Here is a 26,605-nt window from a genome sequence, read left to right as displayed (position 1 = left end):
CCAATTACTATTTAATAACCTTTTTAAAAGCACTTATTACGTTTATAAATACAATTTGGCGAAAATTCTGAAGTTGCTTGAAGTAGTCTTAGCAAAATAAGCGAGTGAAGAATGCCAAAATTCCGGTTTTGGGAATTGAGATCTCTTATTGGCGGCTAGGCTCGAGGGGCGAAAAGAGCGGCGATTGGTTCCCCTATATGAATCTTGACGGCGGCAAAATACAGTGGAAATCGGCCGGCGTCTGCTATACAGCCAATTTTCACTGAAGTTTTTATTTAATTAAAAATTTAATTTAATCAATAACATTTTGTAAGTACCATTTTCGTACTTATTTTAGAATTAGAAAAAGAATAAATATAGGTTTAATAGGGATTTCATTATCCCTTTAACGACACTATTTCCCACATGTTAGTGTTTGAAATATAACAACTATCGCCTAATTTTAATGGATAACATTTATTTATTGTAACAATTAAAACATTCTTCACATTAACATCAAAAAGCGTACTTGTAAAATAAAATAATTTAATCGAATTTTAGAATAATTAATTTATTCATTAATTTATTTTTTCATTCAACGTAAGTCGTTTTATTCAAAATTTCCTAAAATACTTTTCAACTCTTTCGATTCCATTTTCGCTTCCAAAGCTTCCCGGAGCAATTCTCGATGTTTTGCCGAAAGACCAGTCCGAGCACGGCCGACTTCTCCTTTAAATATCAAGTCTATCGCATTAACTGAGTTGGCCTCATTCAGAGGAACACTCTGCAATTGGTCTTCCCTCGCTTCTTTCCGCAGATCAGCGTTAAAGCCAACTGTTGGAGTTCTGAAAATAATGCAATGCAAATCATTGCATAAAGTAAACGTTAAAAACTTCCCTTACGCTACACCTAAATTACAGTAGTGTTAGGGTTTTCAATACGTTTCAGTTTTAGGGAACACCATTGAAATACCGGGCTAATTTTATTTTTTAGGGATTAGGAGCAATTTAACAACGTTACTATTCTGAGTTATGATCAATGTCAGTCTTAATTTTGCTATAATATCAATAATATTGAGTGCACATTTCACGACTTTGTAGGGGATTATTAAAGTAATTAATTTTAAATTTTCTCAAGGGGAAAATTTCCAAAGTTCTTAGTCTTTCTCATTTCATATTGATTTACCTTATTAGTAATTCATTTCACCAGGCCCGTACATGGGGGGGGGGGGCGCCAGGGGATGCTCAGCGCCCCCAAATGAGTATTTGAGCATCCCCAATCTGACTGACCCAAAAAAAATCGATTGCTCAATTACCGAAAGATATGATCTAAAATATTTGTATATTAATCAAAAAGGAAAATTACTTTTACTAGAGAGCTACTATCAGTAAATATTTGAAACCATTTTACTAAAGTTCATGAAAATTGCTTTCGCGCGTCTCACTGCACCAGAAAATTTTTCAATTGTAGAAATATTGAACCAGCTGATCAAAGATTTTTCGACGGATATTTTAGGGCTACAACCGGATTAGTATATTTACTAATTTCATAGGTGGGGAGATAAAAATTACTCAAGGTATTGGCACCCCCAAAAAGAATTTGAGCGCCCCCGAGTTTTGGCGGCTGTGTACGGGCCTGCATTTCACCCATATAAATGCACCTGACGCGATGCAGACAGAATGCAAAATATCCTAATCCAAAAGTTCAATCCCGGATTAATTTTTAATTTCAAGAAAAGACTCCATTAATTACAGTTTTGAAACTAAATAAACGAATTTCGCTTAAAGGGAATATAACCTCAGGTTTTTTGGTGTGGAACACCAACACTTCGACCATTTTCCGCTCCCTCCTATGGCTTCAGATATTTTTGGCGCTGGTTAGTGATTTCCCGCCTAAATTGTTAACATAAAATATATAAAAAAACCTTAAAAAAGACTTGAGGTTATATTCCCTTTAAAGATTTGTATGTTTCACATTATTGAATCCCCTGATCAATTTATCTAAACACATCAAATTCAAAGGGCTGATCCTTGCGCCCCTTAAAAAGAAAAAAGTTTAAAAAATATAAATCTTTCAAGCTAAATTTTTAAACAACTAGGTTAGGTATCTTATTTTAACATAAACAAATAGTTTGAACTATTTTTAACTATCCGAGGGTACTATGTAACCTAGAAGGGGTTTTACAATCACCTTGTCTGTCTGTGGGTGGGTCTGCATTTTTGGGGCAAAGTGTAATCACAGCGTACGCAGTTTCTTGGAATAAGGGAAAAGTTTTTTTCCAAAAAAAAAACCTTTATTTGTCATAGCGTCAATGCGTTAATATCGAGCGGGATTCAAACCCGAGCCCCCCTGCACGACAAGTGAGCGTTCTACCACAGAACCACGGATGCATGTTACGCTTCAATGAAAATTATAAACTCTTCCGAGGATAGGTATATTTTGGCTTGCCAACTTGTTACATGTATCTCTCCGATGAGACTTTGTCCCCTAGGAGGATTTTACAATAACTGCGTCTGTCTGTCTGTCTGTCTGTCTGTCTGTCTGTCTATCTGGGATGCGAACGCGTACGCATTTTCTGGCAAAGTGTAATCAGTAAATACGCAGTTTCTTGGAATTAGGGAAACGTTTTTCCAAAACTGCCCTCTTTTGGTCATTGGGTGTATTATAACTTTCTTTTCAATTTACGTTATTATCAGGCCAGATTTGAACCCAAGCGCTCCTGCACGAGCGTTTTACCACAGAACCACGGATACTTGTTTTTTTAATAAAGACTTCCATTATAATTAAACTTACACAATTACAATTTAACAATCAAAATTAGCATTTTGTTATTTTATATAAAATAGACGGGTTAAGTCAAAACTCGAAAATTGATATTTGAAACTTGTAGGCGTGTAGGCGTAGCTTTATTCTTTTATTATAATAATAATCAGCTAGACGTAAGAGGGCGGTGGCAAGCCCCGCAAAACTTGTTGAGGTTAACGGTAATAGATAGTGTAGGAAGCTGTTGGCTCGCGTGGCATGAAGGGCTTGCCACCACCTACCTACGCATTGTAACTCGGCCACTTGAATTAATGGCTTCAAAAGTCGCTAGATGACTTAGGCCTAAGGTGGTGCCCAGGGTATTAGCCTAGCTGATTATTATTATTAAGCCACGCGAGCCAACAGCTCCCTACACTAACTATTGCCGTTAACGTCAACAAGTTTTTATAGAAGGGGAAACCCCTTAAACCAGTGGGGAGAGAACTTGCAAAATCAACGCAGGAGGAGTTGTTCCGATTTTTCACCCAATGCCACCAGCTAGGATCGAACCCGGCTCCTCTTGCTGCGAGTTGAAAATGCTAACCACTCCGCCCACCTATACAGTCTATACCCTATACGTTTCTCCGTTCACTTTTTGGACGTTTAGCTTAACCTGTCTAATGAAACGTACCTATGACTTTTAGATTCCTTCATTGAATTAAGACTAGTATTCCGAACGATGTTCTCCAAGATCTCTGGACACGTGGTTAGCTGATCGTAAAAATTTGATCCCAGGAATTGAGCGATTTTCAAAATTCAACTCTTGGTGTCTTTCCTCTGCTTCTCGTAGGTGACGAAGAGCACGTTGGGGTCGTCTTTTCGGTCGAACCAAGATTGGCATGTCTTGAAATAATCTCCCATGGGCAAGATTCCCTCAATGAAACATTCAACGTGGCGGTCCAACGATGGGTAAACGTCTCCTCCCATTAATTTGACATTTTTGTTAAAAAAATCGAACGCGCTCAGGCAACAATCGTAGATGTTTCGAACTATGCATATGTACTTCGCTGAACTGTTTATTGGAAGGGAACTGTCGAATCGTGAATAAAAAACGAAAAGTAAATTAGAAATGGAAAGCCGTTCCAGTAGTTCATAACTTATCTCTTACGAGATAAGTTTTCATATACGCTTGACCTTCCGTCTCGAAGAGTTAAAGGGCAAGGGTCAAGCTTTAACCAGTTAGATAGCCCTATAGCCCATTAAAAAACCACATAAAAAATATTGAGTGGGTAATTTTTAATAAAATAACGAAATTTCGGGAAATCGAAAAGCGCGCGTCCACCGCAACACGTGGTGAGAAGTCGGTGAGACAGAAAAACAACGTTAAAGCGCGCTGCTAAAGACGCAAAAAATATGTTTTTCACGCGCGGCGCGTTCCAGTTATAAAAGACTTAAGCCTAAATTGCGCGATTTTAAAAGTTAGGATAGTTCGCAAATCGCTCATACGGGATTAGGGGCGCTGGCGGCAGCCCCTAAGATGGCGGCGAAAATTGAAACCCAAACACCTGGCGTTATTTTTCGTTTCAACTTTTGGGGCCAAAAGCTATTTTTTCAAGACCAAAAAAACGTACGTGTTAGTGTATTGAACGTCTTGTTAATCTTTTGATACGGAAATAAGGCCATATTTGGAAAAGCTTGGTCGTTCCCCTTTAAGTATTTTAAACCCAAAGTGTAATCGGGTCGGGTTCGGGTTGCGGTGAAGCCTAACCGGTCGGGTTAAAAGGCCAACTCGACACGACCCAACAAACTGACATGAATTTGATGTGGTTAAATGTATTTTTTGTAATTAAAATGCATTGACTATCTCTTATTCTTTATGTATTTTGTTTACAGTTTTTACCTCTCCGAGGGGACAAAGTCCCCTAGGAGGGGTTATACAACGACCGTGTCTGTCTGTGGGTCTGTGGGTGGGTCTGTCTGTCAGGACTGCGAACGCGTTCGCATTTTCGGTGCAAAGTGTAATCACTGCGTACGCAGTTTCTCAAAGGGTTGGCAAAACCACCGTGTGACGGTGAGCGTTAACGGATGCATTTGCGGTTTGGTTTGGATGGTGTTTTTTCGCTCACCGTCGTGACGGTTTGGTGTATTACGGTTTTTGTAATGTTTATGCGTAGGTTGTGAGTGTTGAATTTGTTGTGTTTGTGTTCTGATGGATGTGCATGTTGAGTCTGTTGTGTTTATATGGGCGTTTTCTCTCCAACTTCTTCTTAATGACTTTGGGACGGACCGAGTGCTGAGTGTAATGCTACCTCTCAACGTCCAATGGCAGGGTTTCCACCAGTTGTACACGGTATTCGTCTTAGTATCAATTTGCGATCGCATCGGGCGGGATTTGAACCCGAGACCTCCTGATTGACAGGCGGACGTTCTACCACAGAACCACCGACACTTGTTACGCCTTATTGAAAATTAGACCTTCAGCTTTATCGGAAGCGTATTTAATAGAGTACGAAATTTTGGTTTAATTGAAATAGAATTGAAATTGAAATTATTGCATCGAAGAAATTCTAATTTAGCGTTTCTCTATTGATTAAAAACAAATGCGCCACCCAGGTTTCGAACCCAGACCATTCGGCTTGGCAGTCGAGCGCTCTACCACAGAACCACCGATAGCTGCTTAGATTCACTGAAATTAAGACAGGCATCGTAAGCATAATAGGTAATAAAGTCTTTTTTTATTAATGAATTTATGAAGGCCTAATCTGGTATTTTTTAAAGGTTAAATCTTGTTTTAGCGCAGTCAGCCGAGATTAGAGGGTTAAAGGGTAGACCCTGTGGGTGGTCCACTTTCTTAACGACCTATATATAGTTCTGTTAATTCAAAGGAGATAATTTAACGTTAATTGCTTTAAAAGCTGGCGGTTAGTCAAGTGGCTCTCTGTGCTTTGTTGATGGTAAGGTTTTTGCTTCTTGTAAATACATTTGGTGTGGATATTTGGATATCTACCATTTCTAACGCAGTCAATGATTTCTTGGGTGTGCGAGTCATTATATGATATTGGAAATTGGACGGCATTGGTCTTTTTCATGTGGTATGCGTCACAACGTCAACAGGAAGTGAACGAGTCGTCCACTACCAGATATCTACGGTATCTTCATCAAGGGCGAGTGTTGAAATAAAATGAGCGTTAAAGATGCGGCAAGTATTTCGTAAGCGAGTAATTCCAAAAAGCCTCTGTAGATATTTCATTAAAATTTGCTTCGTATTATATTTAACTGATAAACTTGTTCTGTAAAAGGGTTTAATTCAATTTTGCATTGTTATAGTACGTCTAACTTACTGTTGTAACTACTTAACTTATGATATTCTGAATAAATTAAAATTGGTCGTTTCGTCTCAATTATTTTAATTATAATTAAAATTTTATACCGGGCGGGATAGAAATGGGTTAATATTTTTAACAAATAACTCTAAATTGCGGAGATATATCTTTAAGGGTTATCTCGAGAAATTAATACCACTAGGGACAATTCTTCCGAGGAGAGGTATATTTTGGCTTGCCAACTTGTTGTATTACGTCTTAGAGAGCACGCGTAATTTTAAGCGCAAATTATTTATAGAAAAGTATCTGCTGTAGTAATTTTGAATCTTGGTCAGTGAAATCGACTTATGCGTGTTCAGACGATTTTTACAAACCTTAAATTAAAATGACTTAATAATAATTATAAAAGTGATCTGCTTGTCACAATTTAGCAATAGTGTGTATTCTTGTGACGTATTAGTCAGAGCCACGCCTTATACGAATGACGTTTGATGACGATGAACGAGCGAATTTTTTTATCGCGAATTGTGCCGGTGGCCATTTTGTCTAACACAATTTTGGAAGTTTAGCTGTGTTTCTAAGCCTTGGCAGATAACTGGTGAAAATGTCTAAATGTGCAATACAAGGTTGTGGTAATAGAAATATTTTTCGCATATACCTAATTTTATCACTCCCAGAAATGGCTTCGGCATATCCAGCACAAACTTTATCCTTCTCGTTATTTAAATTCATTTTAACATTAATAGCACCACGATTAGCGACTAGGATATATCATAGGCAATAAGACCGCCCAACGTTTTTTAAAACCGTTCCGATCCGAGATAGTGGTTTGGTCTTTACGCGGGAAATTCGAAATTGGGACTAAGCCCCGCCTCGTGAATACACACTATAGCTTAATTTGGGGCACTGGCTTTGCAATAACCTCTTCTCAGTTATATACCTTATAGCAAGATCCCGGGCCCAGGACTTACGATCCCTTAGGGCGCCTAGGCTTCAGCTCAGGCCCGGACTGGCATCACTATTTGAGTGCCGAGTGTGACTTGACATCCTGAAACTTCTGAACTTGGCCAACGGCCACACAGGTTTTCGACGTCGATTGCGGTCGACTTGTATAAAGATCGCGGGATCTACCTCAAAAACGGCGACTTTTTGGTTTGGGTTTGGTCGCCCGGTCACGTAGTATATAATCGCTTACCTGGTTTAGGAACTAACTGAATCACCTATAGTGTCATCGCGTTCAACAAAATAATTGAGCTCCCAGAGTCGGAGAGCCATTAAGGGGTTAGCTTGGAACGTCCCAATAAACCAGCGGTACGCATTCATAGAAACTAAAAGTTTTACATTTATAAAAACATAAAACACTATAGAATTTCTCCGAACTGGATAATTGGCAATCCTTAATTCGAACTAGTCATAAAACTTGGGGAACGAGAGAAAGGTCAAATGGCTCACGCTGGTATTGTAAAAAGAATGGTGGACGAACTCACTAAAACCCAAAAAATGAATAACGGATAGAGGGAAAACAAAACAATGAACTATCTTTTGAAAAGTAAACGGATTGTACATGTTCCAAGCGAATAGCATTAGCAGGAATGATACTTATTTCGTAAGAGATAACTTTATACTTCTGGCCGTACTACAACCTGATTTTACCACTAGTTACTTTACATTAAATTACTATACAAACTTCGAATCCCAACAAAAATTCCAAAATCCCAGATTGTCCTTTCTTTAGACTTTTTAAGAAATCTAATTAAGAGGTAAGATAATGCTGGATTTTGCAAAAATTATAAATTCAGTACTACAATACTTCTGAAATAAGTCAAAATACGTAGTTTGATAAAAATAAATGAGCTCCCTAAAGAGGAACTATCAATCGAAGGACGAGTAAACGTCTTTTCACTGAAAATAGAAAACTGAAATTTGAAATTGTACCTGCTTGGCAAATGAGCTTTGAATAATCTTGGGCTAGGCATATTGTCCAATAAGCTACAATCGACTAATTCCAAATGAGGAAATGCCACTTGCAAACTTTCGGGCAAAGGCTTCATGGGGTTCAAAATACTCCAGATGATGGCCTGTGTCCACATACTACCGGATCTCACAAACGATGAAAGAAAAATGTCTGCTTCTTTGGGCTTCATTTCACCAATTGCCAACAAATTTTCAATTTTTACCAATGCGTTCGGGTAATACGCTCCATTAAACTCGAACATCGGCATGGGCAAATTCAATTCTTTTTCGTAAATATTCATTGCGTTTTATCTGAAAAACGAAATTGGAATTTACTGTAAACTCATTAAAAGCGTTTCAATTGAAACTCTTAAATAATTTTTGAATCGGTCAAATCCGCGGTTTAGATCATTTGAAAGATTGTTTTTTACGGTAAAATAAATTCTAACGGCTTCCCGGCCTCAGAAGGTTTTGTTGAAGTTAGGGGTAGGGAATAAGGGGGAACATTTCGTGACAGCGTGGTTGCCAGATTTGAAACCCTTCGAACCTATCGATGAAACTAATTCTTATCTTAAAATGGTTGTTCGTTCTCCACAACTTATGCGGTCCCACCTGGGGCGACTTCGTTATACACTTTGAAAAGGGTTTAATAATGGAGCGGATCAGATTCGATAAACACAAATGGTTTTTAAGCTTGAGAAGTTCTACTACAACTACATGCTCGCAGCTCTTGCAGAATCTCAACAAAACCAATTAAATTTTTTAAGGGTTTTCATAATGGACATTTGGTTGTTAATACTATAATTGTGGTTCCTTAACCTTAACGTGATATCGATTATTAGTTTTGATTAATGAAATTTAAGTCATTTAAGTAACTGCGATATGTTTGTTAATAAAAAGATAGGGTAAGACGTCATATGGTACAATAAAATCCTATGAATGTTACTCAATATATTAAAACCTCATTTGCTTAATAACTTTAATTAGCCTTTTCAGTTTACTAAGAGCCTCGTAGTAGCCAATGTGAAAAGCTCCTTAATCTGCTTGTATTTCGTCTGCCAAGCAGGCACTTTCTTTTTTAATAGCAAATAATCTATTTAGAAAACGATATCCAGCAGTTTATGGGCTTATAAAGTTGATCGCTATGTGGCTCTTTGTAAACAATAAAGGCTGATTGAAGAAAATATTTTAATACACAATTAACATTATCCATTTTTCCTCATTTCCACCGTCATCTTCATTCACTAATTACCAACAAATTATTTGACTCATCCAAATTAATCAATGACTCAGTTGCTTTATCTTCACATTTAATAGAGCCACTACTGCCCATATTTGATTAATTATAGGTGATAATGTGATGAAACCACTTGATTTTATTAATACGCCGCTCTACGTGAATCCGAACTTTTGCAATGTTTCGACAATCAATGATCTCTTTTGAAAATTTGGTTTCTTCTCTCAATAACGCGGGAATATTTAAACGGACTTTTATTAGTAATTTTTTTCAGCAAATCTTCTATAAGAAACCCTTGTTGTTGGCGAAGGATTTGGCAAAGTCTTCTGCTTTGAAATTTATGGAACAAACAAACGCCAGATACGGAATTGTATGAATAATCTCTTCTCCGGATATACAGCTAAGTAATGTATTAAAATCCAAATGGATTTCTTCATTAAATATGACCTTAATAAAGACGAAGTTTATGATTTGCGCTAGAATAATCACCACTTATAGAAACACTAGAAAAGATTTGTTGTTAGGTTGTAAAACATCACCAACTAAATTTTAGCCAAATATCAACATTAATATAAAACTTGTTGAGATTAATGGTGATAGTTAGTGTAGGGGGCTGTTGGCTCGCGTGGCATGCAGGGCTTGCCACCACCCTCCTACGCATTGTAACCCAGCCACCTGAATTAATGGCCTTAAAAGTCGATAGATGACTTGTACTAGACTTCTCTGTATGTTAAAATTATTATCTGTATGGTATTTGAAGATAGGTATATTGTGCAGATATTAAGAGAGCCTTTAAACGTGGAACGTCTTGTTTCTATTCCTTCAAGGACAAATTTTGGCGGTGCTTCCTCCATGTTGTGTCCTTGACGGAATCTAAAGACGGATTCTCTATCGCGCATTACCCACCAACGGCGCTGCCATTTTTCGTCCCTCGCCTCATATCCTTCTAACATATAGGATCCTTACTACAAATGACGAATTAATTAAATCGTGGATTTATAAAGAGCGTAAATCGGTCCAAATAGAGTCGGGTATTAGTTTATTTTCTTTGGTCCATAGAAGGCTGGTAGCTTACAGCTTAAATAATTTTATTACTGAAGTGGTGCAAGCTTTAATTTCGGTGATGCAAGCTCCATGTGTACAGAAAATAATATTATTTTGCACATTGGGTACCTGGGGGCAGGCTCTTAAGTTATTCCCCCAGTGCGAAATTTACGGTTAACTCTGCCCGCCTCTGCCAACGCCGAGTGAGGGGTCGGGGGGAAGGAAAAGCATGCTCAATTTTCTTTTTTTTTTGCCACCGAACTTTGAAGCCCCTTTAAACTCAAGGTTACTAGATGGCTTAAACTGCCCATTGACAATTGAAGCTAGCAGACTTGGAAATAGTGATATTTTTTAAGGGGACCCCCGACCCCCCTTAAGTTTATTTTTAATGAGAGCCACTGGCCAAAGCGGGGGGGGGGATTGGGGGGAAAAATTAAAAATTAGGTAGGGAAAATAGGAAAATAAAAATTGGTTACGTTACTTACATAACGTTTATTAACTTTAAAACAAGCAAGTATATTATAATATCACACATAATCATTTGTAACGCTAGATCCCGCTCTCGTATAGGGTAGGAAAACAGAGTTTCAAAAACGGCGTACAAATCATGTTTCAGAAATTTCCGTAAAACGTTTAATAAATATTTTTTAATTAGATTGAGAGCCCCGGTGGCCCGCAACCCCCGTTCGAATGATTTATTTTAAGAGCTATTGGCCCCAAGACTCCCGCTAATTCCATAGAAGCTAGTACCTTACATCAGTGCCACAGGTAAAATTTCTTGGAACTAGATCATGCCACATAAATATTTCCTAGGCTTTTGGTAGTCACTTTTAAGATTTCCAACGCCACTTTATACCGTTATAGTAGATAATTAAGGATTTTTTAACAATAGGTACTTTTTTTTCTTTTTTTGGTTTATTATTTGTCAAGGATTACCATAATGCAAAAGGTTTTAACCGATATTTATTATTTAGAAAGATATGATCAATGTAAAATTTTTAGTTGCCATTAATTTTTACAAGTAAAATACGACATATTCCGAGATCTTTGTACGTGTTGGATGAGGTTGGACTGATGACGAAATATATTTCACGGCAAGATATGACTAAATTTAATATAAGAAAAATTTGGTATAAGAGAACCAGAAGAACGCACAACAACACAACCGCATTTAAATTTTGACTAGGTAAAGTAACCAAAAGCAAAAGTAAAACATAGTTAATCTGTCTAAAGCAAAACTACAACCGATAAGGAAGTTCCAAACTAAAAGTAAAACTGGACTCGAGCGCAGGGTGCACGGCGCCACCCCAGCCCCGTTCTTGCTAATCAAGCTGTGCCATCTATAACGCGACCTAGAGTACCGTACCTAGTATAGTCTCTTGTGGTGCAAATTAAAGGGAGAGCGACTGAGATATTAATTGATCCCACACGAAGGAGTGTTCCCTCCTCCTTGGTGCATATATTAACTCCACCTACGTACATCATATCCAGTGAAATCGTACCTAGTATCTAGCGAATTAAATTCGCCGTAGAAAACACATTTTCGTCTTGCACACGTTTTAAAAATTTAGTAATATCTTGTCGCTAAACCTAATTCGTCATCAGTCCTACGTCATCCAACACGTACCAAAATCTTGAAATATGTCGTATTTTCCAATAGTATATTTTTCTCGACGAACCTTGGTATTTTCCGAGGTAAAAATTGCTGGAAAGTAACAATTTTAAATTTATCATCTTTCTAAATAATAAATTGCGGTTAAAACTTTTTGCATTATTGTAATCCTTGACAAATAATACACAAAAAAATTAAACAAAACCCAAAAAAAATTACCAATTGTTTAAAATAGCCGATAATTCTTACCAACTAGGTTGTCAATAAATATAGCTCACCGCTTTGAAATAGGCTTCTGATGACTTTCCAAATTTTTTTTTTACCAAATTCTATAAACTAATGCCAAGCAAACGTAATACTTTGTCACGAGTTTCTAAACGAAATCTCTCGAAAAGAGATAAGGAAAAAGCAGAGAGTTTTGAGTGAGTCGATTGTGTCGGAACAACGCGAATCATAGATATAGGTAATATATAATACTATAGACACCCGGCGAGGCGATGGCGTGAGCCAATCGGAAAAGCGCCACAGCAAGAACTAGCCTTTTTTTGAATGGGTTTTTTAACCGTGGCCCCATCTATTTACAGTCAAAAGCACGGTAGCCAGTTTTTGGGCTGTATCGCCATCTGTCTGTTGCCGGGAACGCGGCAAATTTGAACTAGGCCTCATAATAATAATAATAAAAGCATATTTATTGAGGATATCAACAATTAGCCAAAGGGTAGTTTACATATTCGTACTCTATAATTAAGTTAAAAATAGAAGAAAGAAAAAAATAGAGGTTCTGACAATTTAAAATTTCACTAAAAATTTTCAACAGTTTTTAGATTATCTAGACACTTCATTTTAAATAATTTTAAGTCTGTGATATTTATACTTTTTAGTTGCAGTGGATAATATATTTTGAAAAACCAAGTAGCGACATTTTTTAGCGTTTCGCGTTTAGAGAGATAAAATGGTTACACATTGCGTGGTACATTATTGCAAGGACACATTTTGCAAAACGCTTCATTTCATAAGTAGGACAAATTATTTGTAATTAGATAAAAACTTATTATTGATTTAAACGGTAACATAATCATAGGTTTCATCTATCAAAACCGGAACTACTTGAGGAATGGATACAATCTATAAACCGCGAAAATTGGAATGTTTTCATTTGTAGCTATCACTTTAAAGAAAGTGAAGAGGAAGTTATAAATGGCACACGGTGCCTTAAAACACCGCTATACGGTATACCTACTGAGGTTTTTACTAAACATTAAACAATTAATGTTGCATTAAAAGTATCAATGTTGTATTTTACATAAATAAACTACAAAATCAAAAAACACTGTTAGAAATGGCCTTAAATTTTGATCATGGATCTTTTCGCGTATGTCTAAGAATGGTGTTATTATTATGAAGAGGAATATTCTCTGGTTTTGGGATTTTTTTCAAACTAAGGGTAGTGCTTTACTATTGCTAATGTTTTTAAAGGTTTCCCAATAGGGGTAGAGAATGGTTTTCTGAATAATAGCAATTTCGTCATAATATTTCGACCTTTATTGCAGAAATGTTATGGTACTAATTAGGGATGCAACGGATAACCGGAACCGAGAAGAACCGAGTAAATTCTAGGAACCGGAACCGAAACCGGAACCTATAATATAAAAATTTGATAACCGTATCCGGAACCGGAACCGATATTTGTAATAAAATGATAACCGGAACCGGAACCTATAATATAAAAATTTGATAACCGTATCCGGAACCGGAACCGATATTTGTAATAAAATGATAACCGAAACCGAAACCGGAACCGAGTTTTTCATTGTTTTAAACGGTTCTATAACTTTATTTACCAACATTTAGCGCATGTTGAAATTTAGTAATTAAACTTCCTAATTTACTATTAGTTTTTCATATAAGCTCATCTTTATCCTATCTCAGATAACTCTGGGTGGGTTTCTACGTATCTGTCAACTGACACACCCTTCCGTATTCTCAATTTAAAATGGGCTCGTCCTCCAAATGTTTGCTTTCAAAACTGGCATATTCCGGAAATCCGCGATAGTTTTAGTTTTATTTTCTTCAGTCGGAAAAAAATATGTGTCGTCTACTGCTACTAGGATGCCTTCCGAGCAATTATTTAGTGGGCAATGGGCAAGCATAATTTTTGCTCCCCTTCGCAACCGACTTAGAGGAGAAACAGCAGAAAAGCCAGTGGCGTAAATAACGCCCCGGCAGACTCCACAGTGCGGGGGGGGGGTTACCATCGAGGGGCCCCCAAATTGCCTATGCGAATGTGTACAGTCCAACCGCGCGAGGCCTCGTCTAGTTTTTTCTCTTGTTTGTCAGCTCAAGTTAATGTTTTACTTGCTTCAAATATTTCTTTATGTTTCAACAGGCGCGCCCAAAACTTTATAAATACAACCACAATAACCGTCGCATAAATATCAAAACAACGTACATAATGAAAGTAACATACTGAAGTTTGAAAAGTATCGAGACACGTGTTTTATAGCAGATCGTTAAACCTTGTAAATTAATAACTAAGTTGTGTTTCTGAATTTAAAGTTTTTAAGGTAAGGCTAATTCGTTTGCATAATATAATCGCTGGCCTGGGTAGTTTTTGTCTAGAAAATCTAAAATTTCAACTTATGCATTTGCTTACATTTCACAAATGACAATGCTTATCGACCGAAATAATATGGACTCCATTTAGAACGATATACTCAACTGAAATCAAAACGAGTCATAGAAATCCCGTCTTTATATTTTTCAATGAAATGAGGCAGGGGCGTAGGAACCAGGGGGGCAATGCCTCTCCCTAGAATTTGGCTGGAAGGGGCAAATAATGTTATTGCCCCTTCAACTTTTTGGTCAGTTGAAATCTTCAAAAGCTCAAATTCTCAATTTAAAGGCATATAAAGCTTATAGAAGCTCAACTGGGTCTTTTCTCGCCAATTTACATAGTAGTCAAATAGAAACACATGCATTCGGTGAAGCTACACTCCTTTAAAAATTCAAAACCCATTCTCATTTTATTATTGTGGATTTGTGTATCTTAAATTCATAAACGACTCTAAAGACTAAAATACACTTCGTATGATAACTGTTGTTACTGTTAATGCCTTAATGGCATTCGCGACCGAGTACTCACTCTACATCGGGGGCTAAGCTCCTAGACCCCCGTTTCGTTTCTCTTTGCCCCCTCCAACTTCTAAAACGTTCCTACGCCCCTGAAATGAGGAGCGGAATCGAAGGCAATGTCTCCCAAAAACTTGAAAGTACATCATCCCCCCCCCCCCCTCCATCTTGAAACGATGAAACCGTGGGAATTTTCAAACAGAAGATTTCATTTTTACCCTACTTTATTGAATAAACAAATAACGCGCTTACATGAGTGCCCTACGAGAGAATAGTAGCAATAATTATTTTAATTATTTTACATTAAGTCATCTAGATCGTGATTCGGGTCGGACTTGGGAGTCTGAACTCCAGACTTCCAAGTTCTACCAGAACCTTTGTTTATAATGCTCCAGACGCTGAATGCCGTGATTTATCTTAATCGTTTCACTTAGGGCTTAAAGTCATTTTTAAGCGTTTTATATATTTAACATGCAAGTACGTGTTAAATCTAATTGTAGAAGGCGATACATGTTAGCAGAAGGAGATAAAGGGGAAGGATGGCACTGCCCATATGCTATAATGCTTTACGAGTGTAACAACAGTTCGACCAACTTCGAATTTCGTGATTTTTTCTAATTGGCTGACAAGCGTATGCCGTAATCATGACATACGATGTCGTCAGAATCGTCAGCTCACGTGACTCACTGACGTCGCGAAAGACGCGAAAATAGATTGCTATGGCGGCGAATCTTAGTAAATCTGTTCAAGTTGATTTAATTTCGCGGGGTAAAAGGTTTAAATCTACCCAAGTTAATATAAAGCCAAGTCAAGTTAAATGTTTAAGTAAATACGTGCAAACAGACGGCTTTAAAGTTCAGGAAAGCGATAGTAAAAAGAGGAAACTAAACGATTCGGTAAGCCTTGTTTAATAACTAATTTTCTAACTTTGATGCTGACCCAAACTAGTCCTAGTTTCCGGTTTTAATAATTTAATTATAAACAAATACTACTTTAAAAGGTAATAGTCAAAACTATTAATAGTTTTAATTAAAATCTGAGATAAAATACATACCTCCAGGTTTCCAAACAAACAAAGTCTACATCGTCCAGTTACTCGAGTCGACTTAAGCAGACAACAAGGCGGAATTGTACCGCGGAGATCTCTTGGGACTACGTTTTTTTGGGAGTAAATTGGTTTGAAAAAGTGTGTACTCCCGCCATATTTTCGCGCCTTTTTGAGGTTGGTCGGACTGCCGTTACAGTAGAGAACCCTTGTGTCATCCTTCCCCTTTATCTCCTTCTGATGTTAGCCCTAACTCTGGATGGTGATAATCGCGACTCGGCCTTAATGATTATAAGGGACCCCAAAAACCGTTTCGCGGGAGGACCCCGAACCCATAGCTACGTCACTGAGAAAGCTACTACTTTTAAAATAAAATTTATCAAAAACAAATTTTATATTCTAAATGAATAAATGTGGGGAATTTTATTTCTCTTCAACTTCAATTGAATTGCTTGTGTATTTAACTTTAATTAATACTAAACACACTGGAACCGTATAGGAACCGTTTAGGAACCGGAACCGATCAGTTCTAAATTTTCAGAACCGGAACCGATAAATTAAAATTTTAAGAACCGGAACCGGAACCGATAAAACAAAAATTTAGGAACCGGAACCGGATCCGGAACCGAGATAGTCCAAAAAAGTGGAACCGTTGCATCCCTAGTACTAATGATAATTTAATAAATTGCAATCAAAATGTTATCGAGGACATGGTTATCAAACAACAACAAAACACAGCTTTTCGCGGTACTGATGACGGATTTCGCGATACACAAAAATCTACAGCTAGTTCGAGTGGCCAATCGGTTGAGGAAATCTCTTCCACATTAGACTTCCTGTGTCAGTCACCCCTTTGGTTTGTAAAGGCTCTTTAGTAGGCAATTTTTTGGACTCTGATGTCAAACAGAATTCCATTTCGATATATTCAATGTAAATTTTTATCATAAACAAAAACTGGAGCAAAAAATTTTTGTTCGGTGCTCAAAATTATGAAAATTTAGATTTACCTGATGAATTTATTAACATTTTTTGGAAATATCACAATAACAAAATGTAATAAAAATGACTCGCGTTTTGAAAATACGGTAGAACGGTTAATCATAGAAATCGGATAACAAACTAGAACGCTTAATCGAATGGCTGGCATCCCACCGATTAGATTATTGGCTAAAACGACAGTTTCACCATCTACGCCGCGCGCACGAAGCTTATTTTAGCTAGTGCTCAGGTCTACTTTGTGAATAACGTAGGCACTGATGCAAATAACCATTTACAGGTGTTGTTGATTCATTAGTGGTCTTTTCCACTTTCTTTAACGGTTTTAGCTGTAAGTAGAAAGCGAGAGAAGGATGCAACTAGCCAGATTGTGGTTTTCGGATTCAAATTTTTCAAAAGGTAAATACAGCATTTCTTTGTTATTTTACGAGATTATAGATTATCTTTTGAATAATTGTTGTAACTTATCTTCAATATTAAAAAAATAGTACTGTATTTAGGGCTAGTTAGGAAGGCATAGGCTTAGCCTTTGCTATCTGATATATGAGCATTGGAGTCGGGGATATTTCCTACAAAAAACGGTTCTATGAACATTTTACATACGAGCAACCCTTGTGGCGTATTCGCGGTGTTAACGTTGTACGGTTGTACCCGAAACGCGTCTTACAATTTTGCGCCTTCGTTGACTTAAAGGGCCCCACCGGTGTTTGAAAAATTCACCCAGAAAATCAGGTAGCAGACGACGTGTCGTAGCTTTCCCTGTGTCCGCGATTCACGCGGGAACTGACGAATTTCAAACTGGAGTCTGGGTGTCGCGTTTTTGTCAATCGTTTAATAAAGTACTACACAATGTATATACTAATTTAAAGTATTAAATATAATTTATTATTCGTTCGATTCGCTCGAGTTCTACATGTCGTGTTTTATTTTCAAGTGATTTATTGCAGAAATAACAAGTGGTAAATTTTAAACGTGGTTACATGAAGAACGGCAGACGCGTTTCGGGTACAACGTTAAAACCGCGAATACGACACAACGATTGCTCGTATGTAAAATGTTCACTAAACTGTGAAAATATGTTTTATTTTGTGTATTTACTCTTACACGATTTAATTACGCAATTTTGAGCCATTCTTCAACTTTAATTAAACGTAAGTCGCTTTAAAGATGTCAAAAAAACCGCGTTATCAGCGAGCTAAAGTCGGCCATTTAATCTTAGGCAAAATAGAGTGTTAGTTCACCAGTGCGGCGCCGATGGCGTAACTTTCGTTGCCAGCCAAACGAAAAGCATGGTGGCGCATTCGAAATTTTCCCTGTAGTCAAGGGAGGCAGAAAATTAACAAGGCCTCGGTTGTTAACCCTCCCCTTTCGAACGGGGAAATTGTCGTCCGACAAAAATATGCTCGCTGATATTTTCGGTTCATGTATTTCTGCCGTGGCCGTTTTGAAAGTGAATTTAGTGAAACCAAAACTTTATCGTTTCCCTGACATATTTTAAATGATGTAGTAGGGTGCACGACCACACAAGACGAAATAATAATTTGTTTAGGTAATACTAATATACCGTCTTACCGTTATACAGGGTGTTTTGAATTGCTCTGACTGGGCATTAAAAAAAACAAGCTGACCATAGGGTCAATGAAATCGCGTTAAAAGATTAAATTCCTTAAAAAAAGTACATGTTATTTACCAAAACGCCAATTTAGGCCTACAGTAGGCCTAAAAACGTATCAGTAGGCCAACTACGCACAAAGGTCAAGTTTTCAACCATTCTCTAACGTTAATTGAGTCTAATCAACATGCCACTAAATTATTCTCGTGGTCAGCGTGCTTTTATGATGAAGCCAATCGTAACACGCATAGGATTAGTTAATTGTTCTCCGTTCGATATCCAGATAGAAAAAACAAGTTGCCGAAAGGCAAAATACAAGTCAAGCGCTAGTTATTTGTGGAATGTCAGTGCAATTTGTAGGCGGGAAAATGTTTGATGCAGTGTTGCCAATGTGCGGGAAATTTCCCTTTTTGCGGGAATTTTCGTCGTTAAATTATCGGGGAGGGGAAAAGGGAATTTTTCTCTAAATACTCATATTTTGCCGGAATTTTGAGGGGAATAGAGACGAGATAGAAAACGTAAAGGCACCATGCGATAGTCTCGTCATGCGCAGTAGATTCCGGTTTTTGTATCCCCTCAAGGTCAAATCTGAAAGTCCCTGCTCCGCCATTGCGGCTCTCAAAACACAATTATATAGCTTAAGCCTCCTTTTTATCGTCTTTTATTTAATAAGTTTAGTCACATATATGTAATTTTTTTAAATATTTTTATAATTTCATTAAAAAAGTTAAATATTTGGTCGCTCCCGAAATATTGTGCATGTTTTCCGAGGAGTTTTCACGAATGTAAGGGGGTTGTGGTTATTGAGGGAATTTTTGACCCAAAAAGGGAAATTTTTACGTTCTGCGAGGTAAATCTTACTTTCAAAACTTGGCAACACTGGACTAATCTAGGTTGAGGGATGAAAAAATTCTGATTTTCACTACCAAATAGCTACCTTTCATTTTTAGTAACAGAATTATACAATATATCCTTTACGAGAGAACTATTCATCTCTTTAAACTGCGAATGGTATTTACTCAAGTGAAACACGTACCCGAGCAGGCCCACGCGTCGATTTTTCAAAAGAATTTTCGAATGAAAAATTAGTGGGCGGCAAAATACACCATAACTATTACATCGATAAAATATGATTTATAAATTGCGTAAATATTGCTACGCAATGTTATGATTTATATTGCCTTGGGCAAACAGACTATCATTAATAAAATTAAGATTTGTAGAATAGTGTCATACCTATGTCTATTATGTTACTTATGATGATTCAACAATTATCAAACCCTACTCTTAAATGAAATCATGAACTCATAAGAATAGTTTTGAAAGTATTCACAACATAAATTTCATATTTTAAACCCGAAAAACATTTTGCATATCACCTAGATTTCCATGTTAAATATATATATTATAGAAGGCAGTGCTGGAGCTGTTCGTAACTTTCACACTTACGGAAACATCAATCCCAGATTTCGTAGACCAGTTCGTCAAAACATCAACATGAAAGACACCGTTCTAGCCTATTTTGTTGCGTATCCTCGAGCAAGCGTCAGAGGTGACGATCTCCGATTATCGACGAACAACGCCCTCCACCAAGCTCTCCACGAAGGAGATATGGAACGTAGATTTGATTTCTGCAACTGGCTAATAACCATGTCTGATGAGATGATAACAGAGTTCTGATAAAAGATATTGGAACCCTTAGCTTTTCCCGCCCGATGCGCCTTTTGTTACATAGTCTGGGCCCGACTATGGTACAATTAAAGGGTTTTATTAGTCTGACGACGTCGCTGGTGTTGGCGTCGAGACGGCCGTAGCTGTTTGTAATAAAACCTTTTAATTGTACAATAGTCGTTTTAAATTATTTTGATCTAAATTTTTTCCCCGTATTTACAGTTATACATCATCTTCTAGTCCTTCGAATAAAACAGATTTACTCCTTTCTGACTTTCTTTTTGTTTCTAAAAGGCATAAAGAAATTGCAGGATAGGCATCAATGTCTTCTATGCTTATGTTTCTTAAACATATTCCTTATGATTGATCTAGATGTTTCGCATTTAGCTCGACGAAAGTCAAAATCCGCAATTTCATTGGCTGTGAGAAGCTGAGAGCGCAACGCTTTTATCATTTTCTCTTTTTGGTATAGAATTATACTTTTAATTAGAAATAAACTGGTCATTATGACCAGTGAACCCCCCAGATTCCATTTAATTTATTGGTCATAGCATATGTAACAAAATTACTCATAAGTATGCCACTAGCTCTATTTCTTCACTAACGGTTTGTTTCACAGATATTGCGTCATCCGTACCCTACGTAATATTTTACGTCATATTTGACGTCATCGAATCTCAAATGCCGATAATGCCGTCGTATAATTAGCTCTACGTCTGATAAACCGACGGCCATTATTTTAGTAAACAAACCAGTTTGAACAACCAAGGCTTAGGAGCTAAAATGAACTACAATATAGTGTCAAGTTCTGTCAATGTAATTAATTTGCAAATTAATGAAGTTATTAGAGACTCACGAATATAACCTTGGGGCCCCAAATCGAAGGCATTTCGCACCATTTGTAGTAAATCTTCTCGGGCGAAAAGGTGTGAAAGTATTTTTTACAAGCATACAATAGCCTAATTATTAAATATGACACTACTTTAAATAGACTTTTCAAAGCTCCTCATCTTCGCCCACTTGCTGGGTCTCGAGGAGACGTTCGACGAGAACGAGCCCACGAAATATCGCTGAAACGCGGACAAGTGGGCGATTTAGCGTCAATATGTGGGTTTGTATCGGAAACAACCAAGCCGGGATCCTACACCATGTTGAAGGAAGATTGACCGGCCACACCTACATAAATGTATTGCGAGAAGCGATGATTCCGTCTGCGGCGGCCATGATTGTTCATCTAATGGAAAACCGGATTCCCGAGAGCAGGGTAGATTTACTACAAATGGTGCGAAATGCCTTCGATTTGGGGCCCCAAGGTTATATTCGAAGATTGTGTATGTCCTTCCGTAGACGACTACGAAAATGTTTGGCAAACGAGGGTCGTATGCTTGACGATTAAATAAATATTCAATTGGTTTTAAGACAAATTATTATTAGAGTAAGCCTAATTTGTAATATAGTGAGCCTCATATGTATTATTTGTTATAATCAGCTAGGCTAATAACTAAGGCACCGCCTTAGGCCTAAGTCATCAAGCGACTTTTGAAGCCATTAATTCAGGTGGGCGGGTTACAATGCGTAGGAGGGTGGTGGTAAAACAACAGCTCCCTACAATAACTATTACCGTTAACCTCAACACGTAACATTTTTGTAATAAGTTGTAATTTTTGACACGACCAATTCTTGTAATGCTAAATTCCTTAATGAACCAGACCATTTAAACAACTGGGACGTTTAAAATTACAGCTAGAAGAGCTCATTTTGTTTAAAAAAATGCTAAATTATTCAATCGGAACGTAGAATTAACTATACTTTTGAGAAAAGATTTAGGTAACAAGAACGTGGAATCGAGGCGAGGATCAGCGCGCGCTACAGCTATTTCCAGTTTCCCGAAAATTATGAAACGCTGTCGATCAGTGTCATACAGTTGTTACGCAAGTTTCTTACGCTTTTACAAAAAGGCAAATTTACTCTCCGCCATTAACGGTTTAATTTTGAATTTTAAAACAAAAATATATGTAGACACTAGTCTTTAAGAAAGGGTTGAAATTGAATGTTTAGTTAGCCAACAAATTAAAACGTTACTTTCGGTCACGAATAATCTCGTTACGTTGCTCGTGTTCCTAATTTCATTTAAATAATTAGTAACAAGTTGTTTTTCTGGTAGTGTAGGTAGAGTTAAAGGGTTCAGCTAGTGGCTACCTGTATCTTAGCAAGTTGCTAAAACTTGGTTACAGAAGGAATACGAAGTATAGGCGCCAAAGCTGTTTGTTGGGGGGGGGGGGGGGGGACCATTATCGCAGCGAAAACTTCAAATATTCTACGTAAGTTGCCAGCCCCCGTAAGCTCTGAGACTCTTTTAACTTGGTTTCCACTCGGAACAAATATAGAGCGAATAGTAGACTCGCTTTAAGAAATTGTCCCATATCCTTTGTTAGAAATTACTCTCACCTGGAAGCATTTCCAAAGGCTGAATAGTTCGCGCTGTTTCTCACCAATTAGTTTTCACAAGCGACTATTGTTGGTGTTTTATTGTTGACGTTTTCTATTGTTTAACTCCACATTTATGTTTATATCTTCGGCGCATTAATGATAAGAAAAGCAACCTATAAGGAATACGCGTGTTCCAAAGCTGTGGCCTATAAAACCTTTATCGCATCCTAACTCGAGGTGCGGCTCTACCATTTAAAAACAAATAGTGTTTTATAGATAGTAAAAATATAACATGTTGCCATAAATAAAAAATTAACGGCGTTAATAAATACTCTATAATAGAATGTTTTTATATTAAGTTCCATTTGACATAGTGAGCGAAGTAGGCAATTCCTAAAATCTGAAATTTAATCACGCGCGAATTGCTCGTGAAATAACGAAGATATGACAACTACAGTGACACTTTCTAAATATAAATTGACCCCACTGATTCTGAATATCACATTTATTTTCTCCTAAAATCAATATTTTAGAAAGTTCAATATTTGGGAAATGCGCGTATTTTGGCGCGTGCTTAAAATTGTGTCACGCAAACAGCTGAAATTGATGGACAACGATAGCCTTATTGATATTCTCGAATTCCGTTTCTTTGCGATTAACGGTTTTTGAATTAATCGGTTTTTACTGCAAAATCGCCCACAGCCAAAGACTTTTGAAAAAGAGTGTACATCGACCTTGAATTTTGTCCCGTTTTGGTTTTTATCTCAGTGGTTCGCTCGTTTTTACACACAATCCTAAGGATTTTTGTGTATTAGTCTCACGTACAGTGTAGCCGATGCCGATTCCGCCGTGTCGCGCATATATCTTCCACGGTTAGGGCTAGAAGAGTCAATGATATCTCGTTCGAGTGTACATATCTCGCCATTGATAGCCTTTCATACTTTCATAAATTTTTGAAATCGAAGCCCAAGAAGTTGGGCATTGGCCCAATTTACCGTTTTCGCTAGTTTGGCTTTGTGTGGTAGATATTTTCTTAAAAATTAAGTCCGGTAACGTTAAAAGAAATATTATTGGATAGTTTAGGATTCAGCGGAACTATCCCTTCGGTTTTATCAGTAAATATTAATATTAAGTATGGTTTCGGGGTGATTTAACGGACCCCAGCATGTACCTCCTCAACTTCCAACATTGTAAATCCGCGTGGTTATAGACTTTACGCGAATTTCCCTCTAGCGTTTTTCAAGGCCGTTCAGAGTGCGCCGCGCTTTCAACGTATGACCAGAAGTAACAATTAAGAATGAAACTGATCGAACTAGTCTTTGTCGTATAACCAGAAAAAATAAGTGTGACACTCAACGGCTGACTAGTAGTAACAAATAAGTGTGATCAGAAGTAAAAAATAAGAGTGACGCTGATCGAAGGAATCTTCGATGCTTCCAAAGTATGACTAGAAGTAACAAAAAATTGTGTAAATACAATTATGTGTGACCGTGAATATATATTGGTTGTGATACCAGCGTTGCAGGTTGCTGTGAATAGCTCAAACAAACTTAAAACAATAGAAGGATTTTGTGTATTCTGACCGTCGTACGTCTTGTTCAGTGGCGTCACCAGAATAATAATAATAATAATAATAATAATCAGCTAGGCTAATACCCAAGGCACCACCTTAGGCCTAAGTCATCAAGCGACTTTTAAAGCCTTTAATTCAGGTGGCCGGGTTACAATGCGTAGGAGGGTGGTGGGATGGCTGGTGGCAAGCCCTGCATGCCACGCAATCGCGCCAACAGCTCCCTACACTAACTATTACCGTTAACGTCAACACGTTTTCATAACTGGTCACGCTTAAGCCATAAGCACTGGTCAAGGGCGTCTCATTGAGTTATATGGGGGAGGGGTGGCTCCCCAAAAGGTTTGTAAAGTTGAAACCTGGGAGGACTTAAACCATAGATAAAATAACTTCGTATATAGATAGGAAACTTCATGTTGTAGAAGTGACGCCAGAATTTTGGCCGATATCTGGTGGCGGCACCCGATTAATATTATTTGGTGAAGTTCGCACTACTCGAAGTACGTACTAGAACCTTGGTGTAACGCAATCCCAATTGCAAAGGCTTAAGCGAGCTATATGTATTAAAAGTACTTTTTCTTGAACTGATAGAAAATTTAAAAAATAGCACTAAAGAAATAGCATTCAGTAAAGATTTCAAGTTTGTTTTAAACGCTATTTCTGGTATATTTGAAGACATTTACCTTGCAAAATACGTTTACTCCGACTTAAAATTTCTCAATACGTTCTACGCTCTTGAGAACACAGCCAACTGGCGCAGTCACTAGATGTCAGGGCAATCTCGTGAAAGTTCGTTTGCCCCTTTGAAGTTTCCTATCTATATACGAAGTTATTTTATCTATGGTTGAAACATTGAGGGCGACTAGGAAAAATGAAATTTTTAATGTCCATTTTTAAGAAACGTTTGCCAAGTTTAAAGGAAAAAAATTCAGAATTTTAGGAGGCGCTTTTCGGAAATTTTAGGTGGTGCTTCAGAAATTTTTCAGGTGGCTCAAGCGCCGCCTAAAACACCCTAGTGACGCCACAGGTCTTGTTGTTTCTCACTCATTCCATAATTAAAGATATTTCAACGAATTTACAAATTAAAAAGTACTGTTACACTCTTAATTGTCCATCGAAAAAATACTACCTGAATATTACGGTAAAATCCGAGTGCTAAAATCCCGGACATGTTGGTAATATCGAAATGTTGATGTACTACCCTTTAGTCATAATAAACCGAGTAATACACACTTTTAGATTGATTAGTTAAGTAAATTCAATAAAATTGGCCTCTTCACATTTAAACGCAATTATTAACACACCTTTGGAAATTCAAAAGCTTAGATATCCCTTATAGAAATACTTTGGCTTCGTTGCTTTAAAATTATATAAATTTCAAATTTAAATAACTGCAGTAAGTTTCCTAATTACAATCAAAATTTGCGTTTCTCATAAACTTTGGTCATACGTTGGAATCGATTTCGAAACGGTTTTGGACCACTTTGGAAGGACGGTGTTACGACACGAAAACTATTTCGAAGCCCTGTGAAACGGTTTGAAGATAATTAACGCGGTTCACACTAGCCTTTGAGAACCGTTTTCGACCGTTTGGAATGGTCAAATTGATTTTTTGAGCCACTTCGGTAGAGTGATCGTTGAAAAATGAAATTATACTTTTCTAAATTAATTTTGATTTCTCAAAACGATCGAAAACGGTTCTCAAAGTCTCTAGCATAGAAATCTCATAGGTAACTAGAATGCTGCCGTGTAACTGGCAAATGGCCCAAACGCCGTGGCAGACGACGTCAGATCTCAGCCAATCAGAGCTCAAAGAGCGGTTCTGCCAAGAATTTAATGTCACCGGATTATTATCCTCCTTGGCGGAACCACTCTACGGCCTCTCATTGGCTGAAGGCTCAAGGCGAACTGGCGTCAAGCTCCGCCGTAAGCGGCAGCATTCTAGTTACCTATGAGATTTCTATGGTCTCTAGTGTGAAAACGACTTGAATCGCGTTCACACTAAAGACTTTGACGAAAACGGTTTGAAACCCCTTGAATCGATATGACATAATGAGAGCTCAAAAGAGCTACATATTTTCGAAAAACAGTCAAATGAATGAAATATTAAAATGGCGATCACCATAAAATCTCATGAAAATTTCCAAATCCTTATAAAATCTCGTTAAAATTTCCAATTCCCTATCAAATCTCATCCAAATTTTCAAATCCCTATCAAATCTCATTGAAATTTGCAATACACATATAAAATTTGGAAATTAT

The 26,605-nt window shown here is 37.4% G+C and overlaps 2 protein-coding genes across 3 annotated transcripts; one reads left to right on the top strand and one right to left on the bottom strand.

Moving 5' to 3' along the window:
• Positions 1-487: 487 nt before the first annotated feature.
• Positions 488-20,288, bottom strand: LOC149955582 (amine sulfotransferase-like). 2 transcript variants are annotated; one of them, XM_090164555.1, is made up of 4 exons: positions 20,122-20,288; positions 7,980-8,309; positions 3,413-3,811; positions 488-824 (listed from the first exon to the last, which is right to left on the bottom strand). In XM_090164555.1, exons 2-3 carry the CDS (start codon positions 8,297-8,299, stop codon positions 3,538-3,540), a joined length of 594 nt encoding a protein of 197 aa, XP_090020681.1. In that variant the 5' UTR covers positions 8,300-8,309; positions 20,122-20,288; the 3' UTR covers positions 488-824; positions 3,413-3,537. The 2 variants fall into 2 exon arrangements, with proteins under 2 accessions (XP_090020681.1, XP_090020682.1); XM_090164556.1 differs by lacking the exon at positions 20,122-20,288 and adding an exon at positions 12,169-12,280.
• LOC149955581 (uncharacterized) lies at positions 17,398-20,567 on the top strand. The gene is made up of 2 exons (XM_090164557.1): positions 17,398-17,459; positions 20,084-20,567. Exons 1-2 carry the CDS (start codon positions 17,414-17,416, stop codon positions 20,350-20,352), a joined length of 315 nt encoding a protein of 104 aa, XP_090020683.1. The 5' UTR covers positions 17,398-17,413; the 3' UTR covers positions 20,353-20,567.
• The last annotated feature ends 6,038 nt before the right edge of the window (positions 20,568-26,605 follow it).

This window comes from Leiobunum rupestre, chromosome 2 (genome assembly GCF_980474605.1).
Source record: "Leiobunum rupestre chromosome 2, qqLeiRupe1.1.hap1, whole genome shotgun sequence".
Classification (NCBI taxonomy): domain Eukaryota; kingdom Metazoa; phylum Arthropoda; class Arachnida; order Opiliones; family Sclerosomatidae; genus Leiobunum; species Leiobunum rupestre.
This window is presented reverse-complemented; position numbering and strand designations above follow the sequence as displayed.

What these genes read in the sequence shown, in the direction of transcription:
- LOC149955582 (XM_090164555.1), bottom strand. Translation starts at nt 8,299, where the DNA reads ATGAATATTTACGAAAAAGAATTGAATTTGCCCATGCCGATGTTCGAG. An exon ending in AAAGCTCATTTGCCAAGCAG is followed by an intron (nt 3,812 to 7,979) that starts GTACAATTTCAA and finishes ACGATTCGACAG; the next exon opens with TTCCCTTCCAATAAACAGTT.
- LOC149955581 (XM_090164557.1), top strand. Translation starts at nt 17,414, where the DNA reads ATGCAACTAGCCAGATTGTGGTTTTCGGATTCAAATTTTTCAAAAG. An exon ending in GGATTCAAATTTTTCAAAAG is followed by an intron (nt 17,460 to 20,083) that starts GTAAATACAGCA and finishes TATATATTATAG; the next exon opens with AAGGCAGTGCTGGAGCTGTT.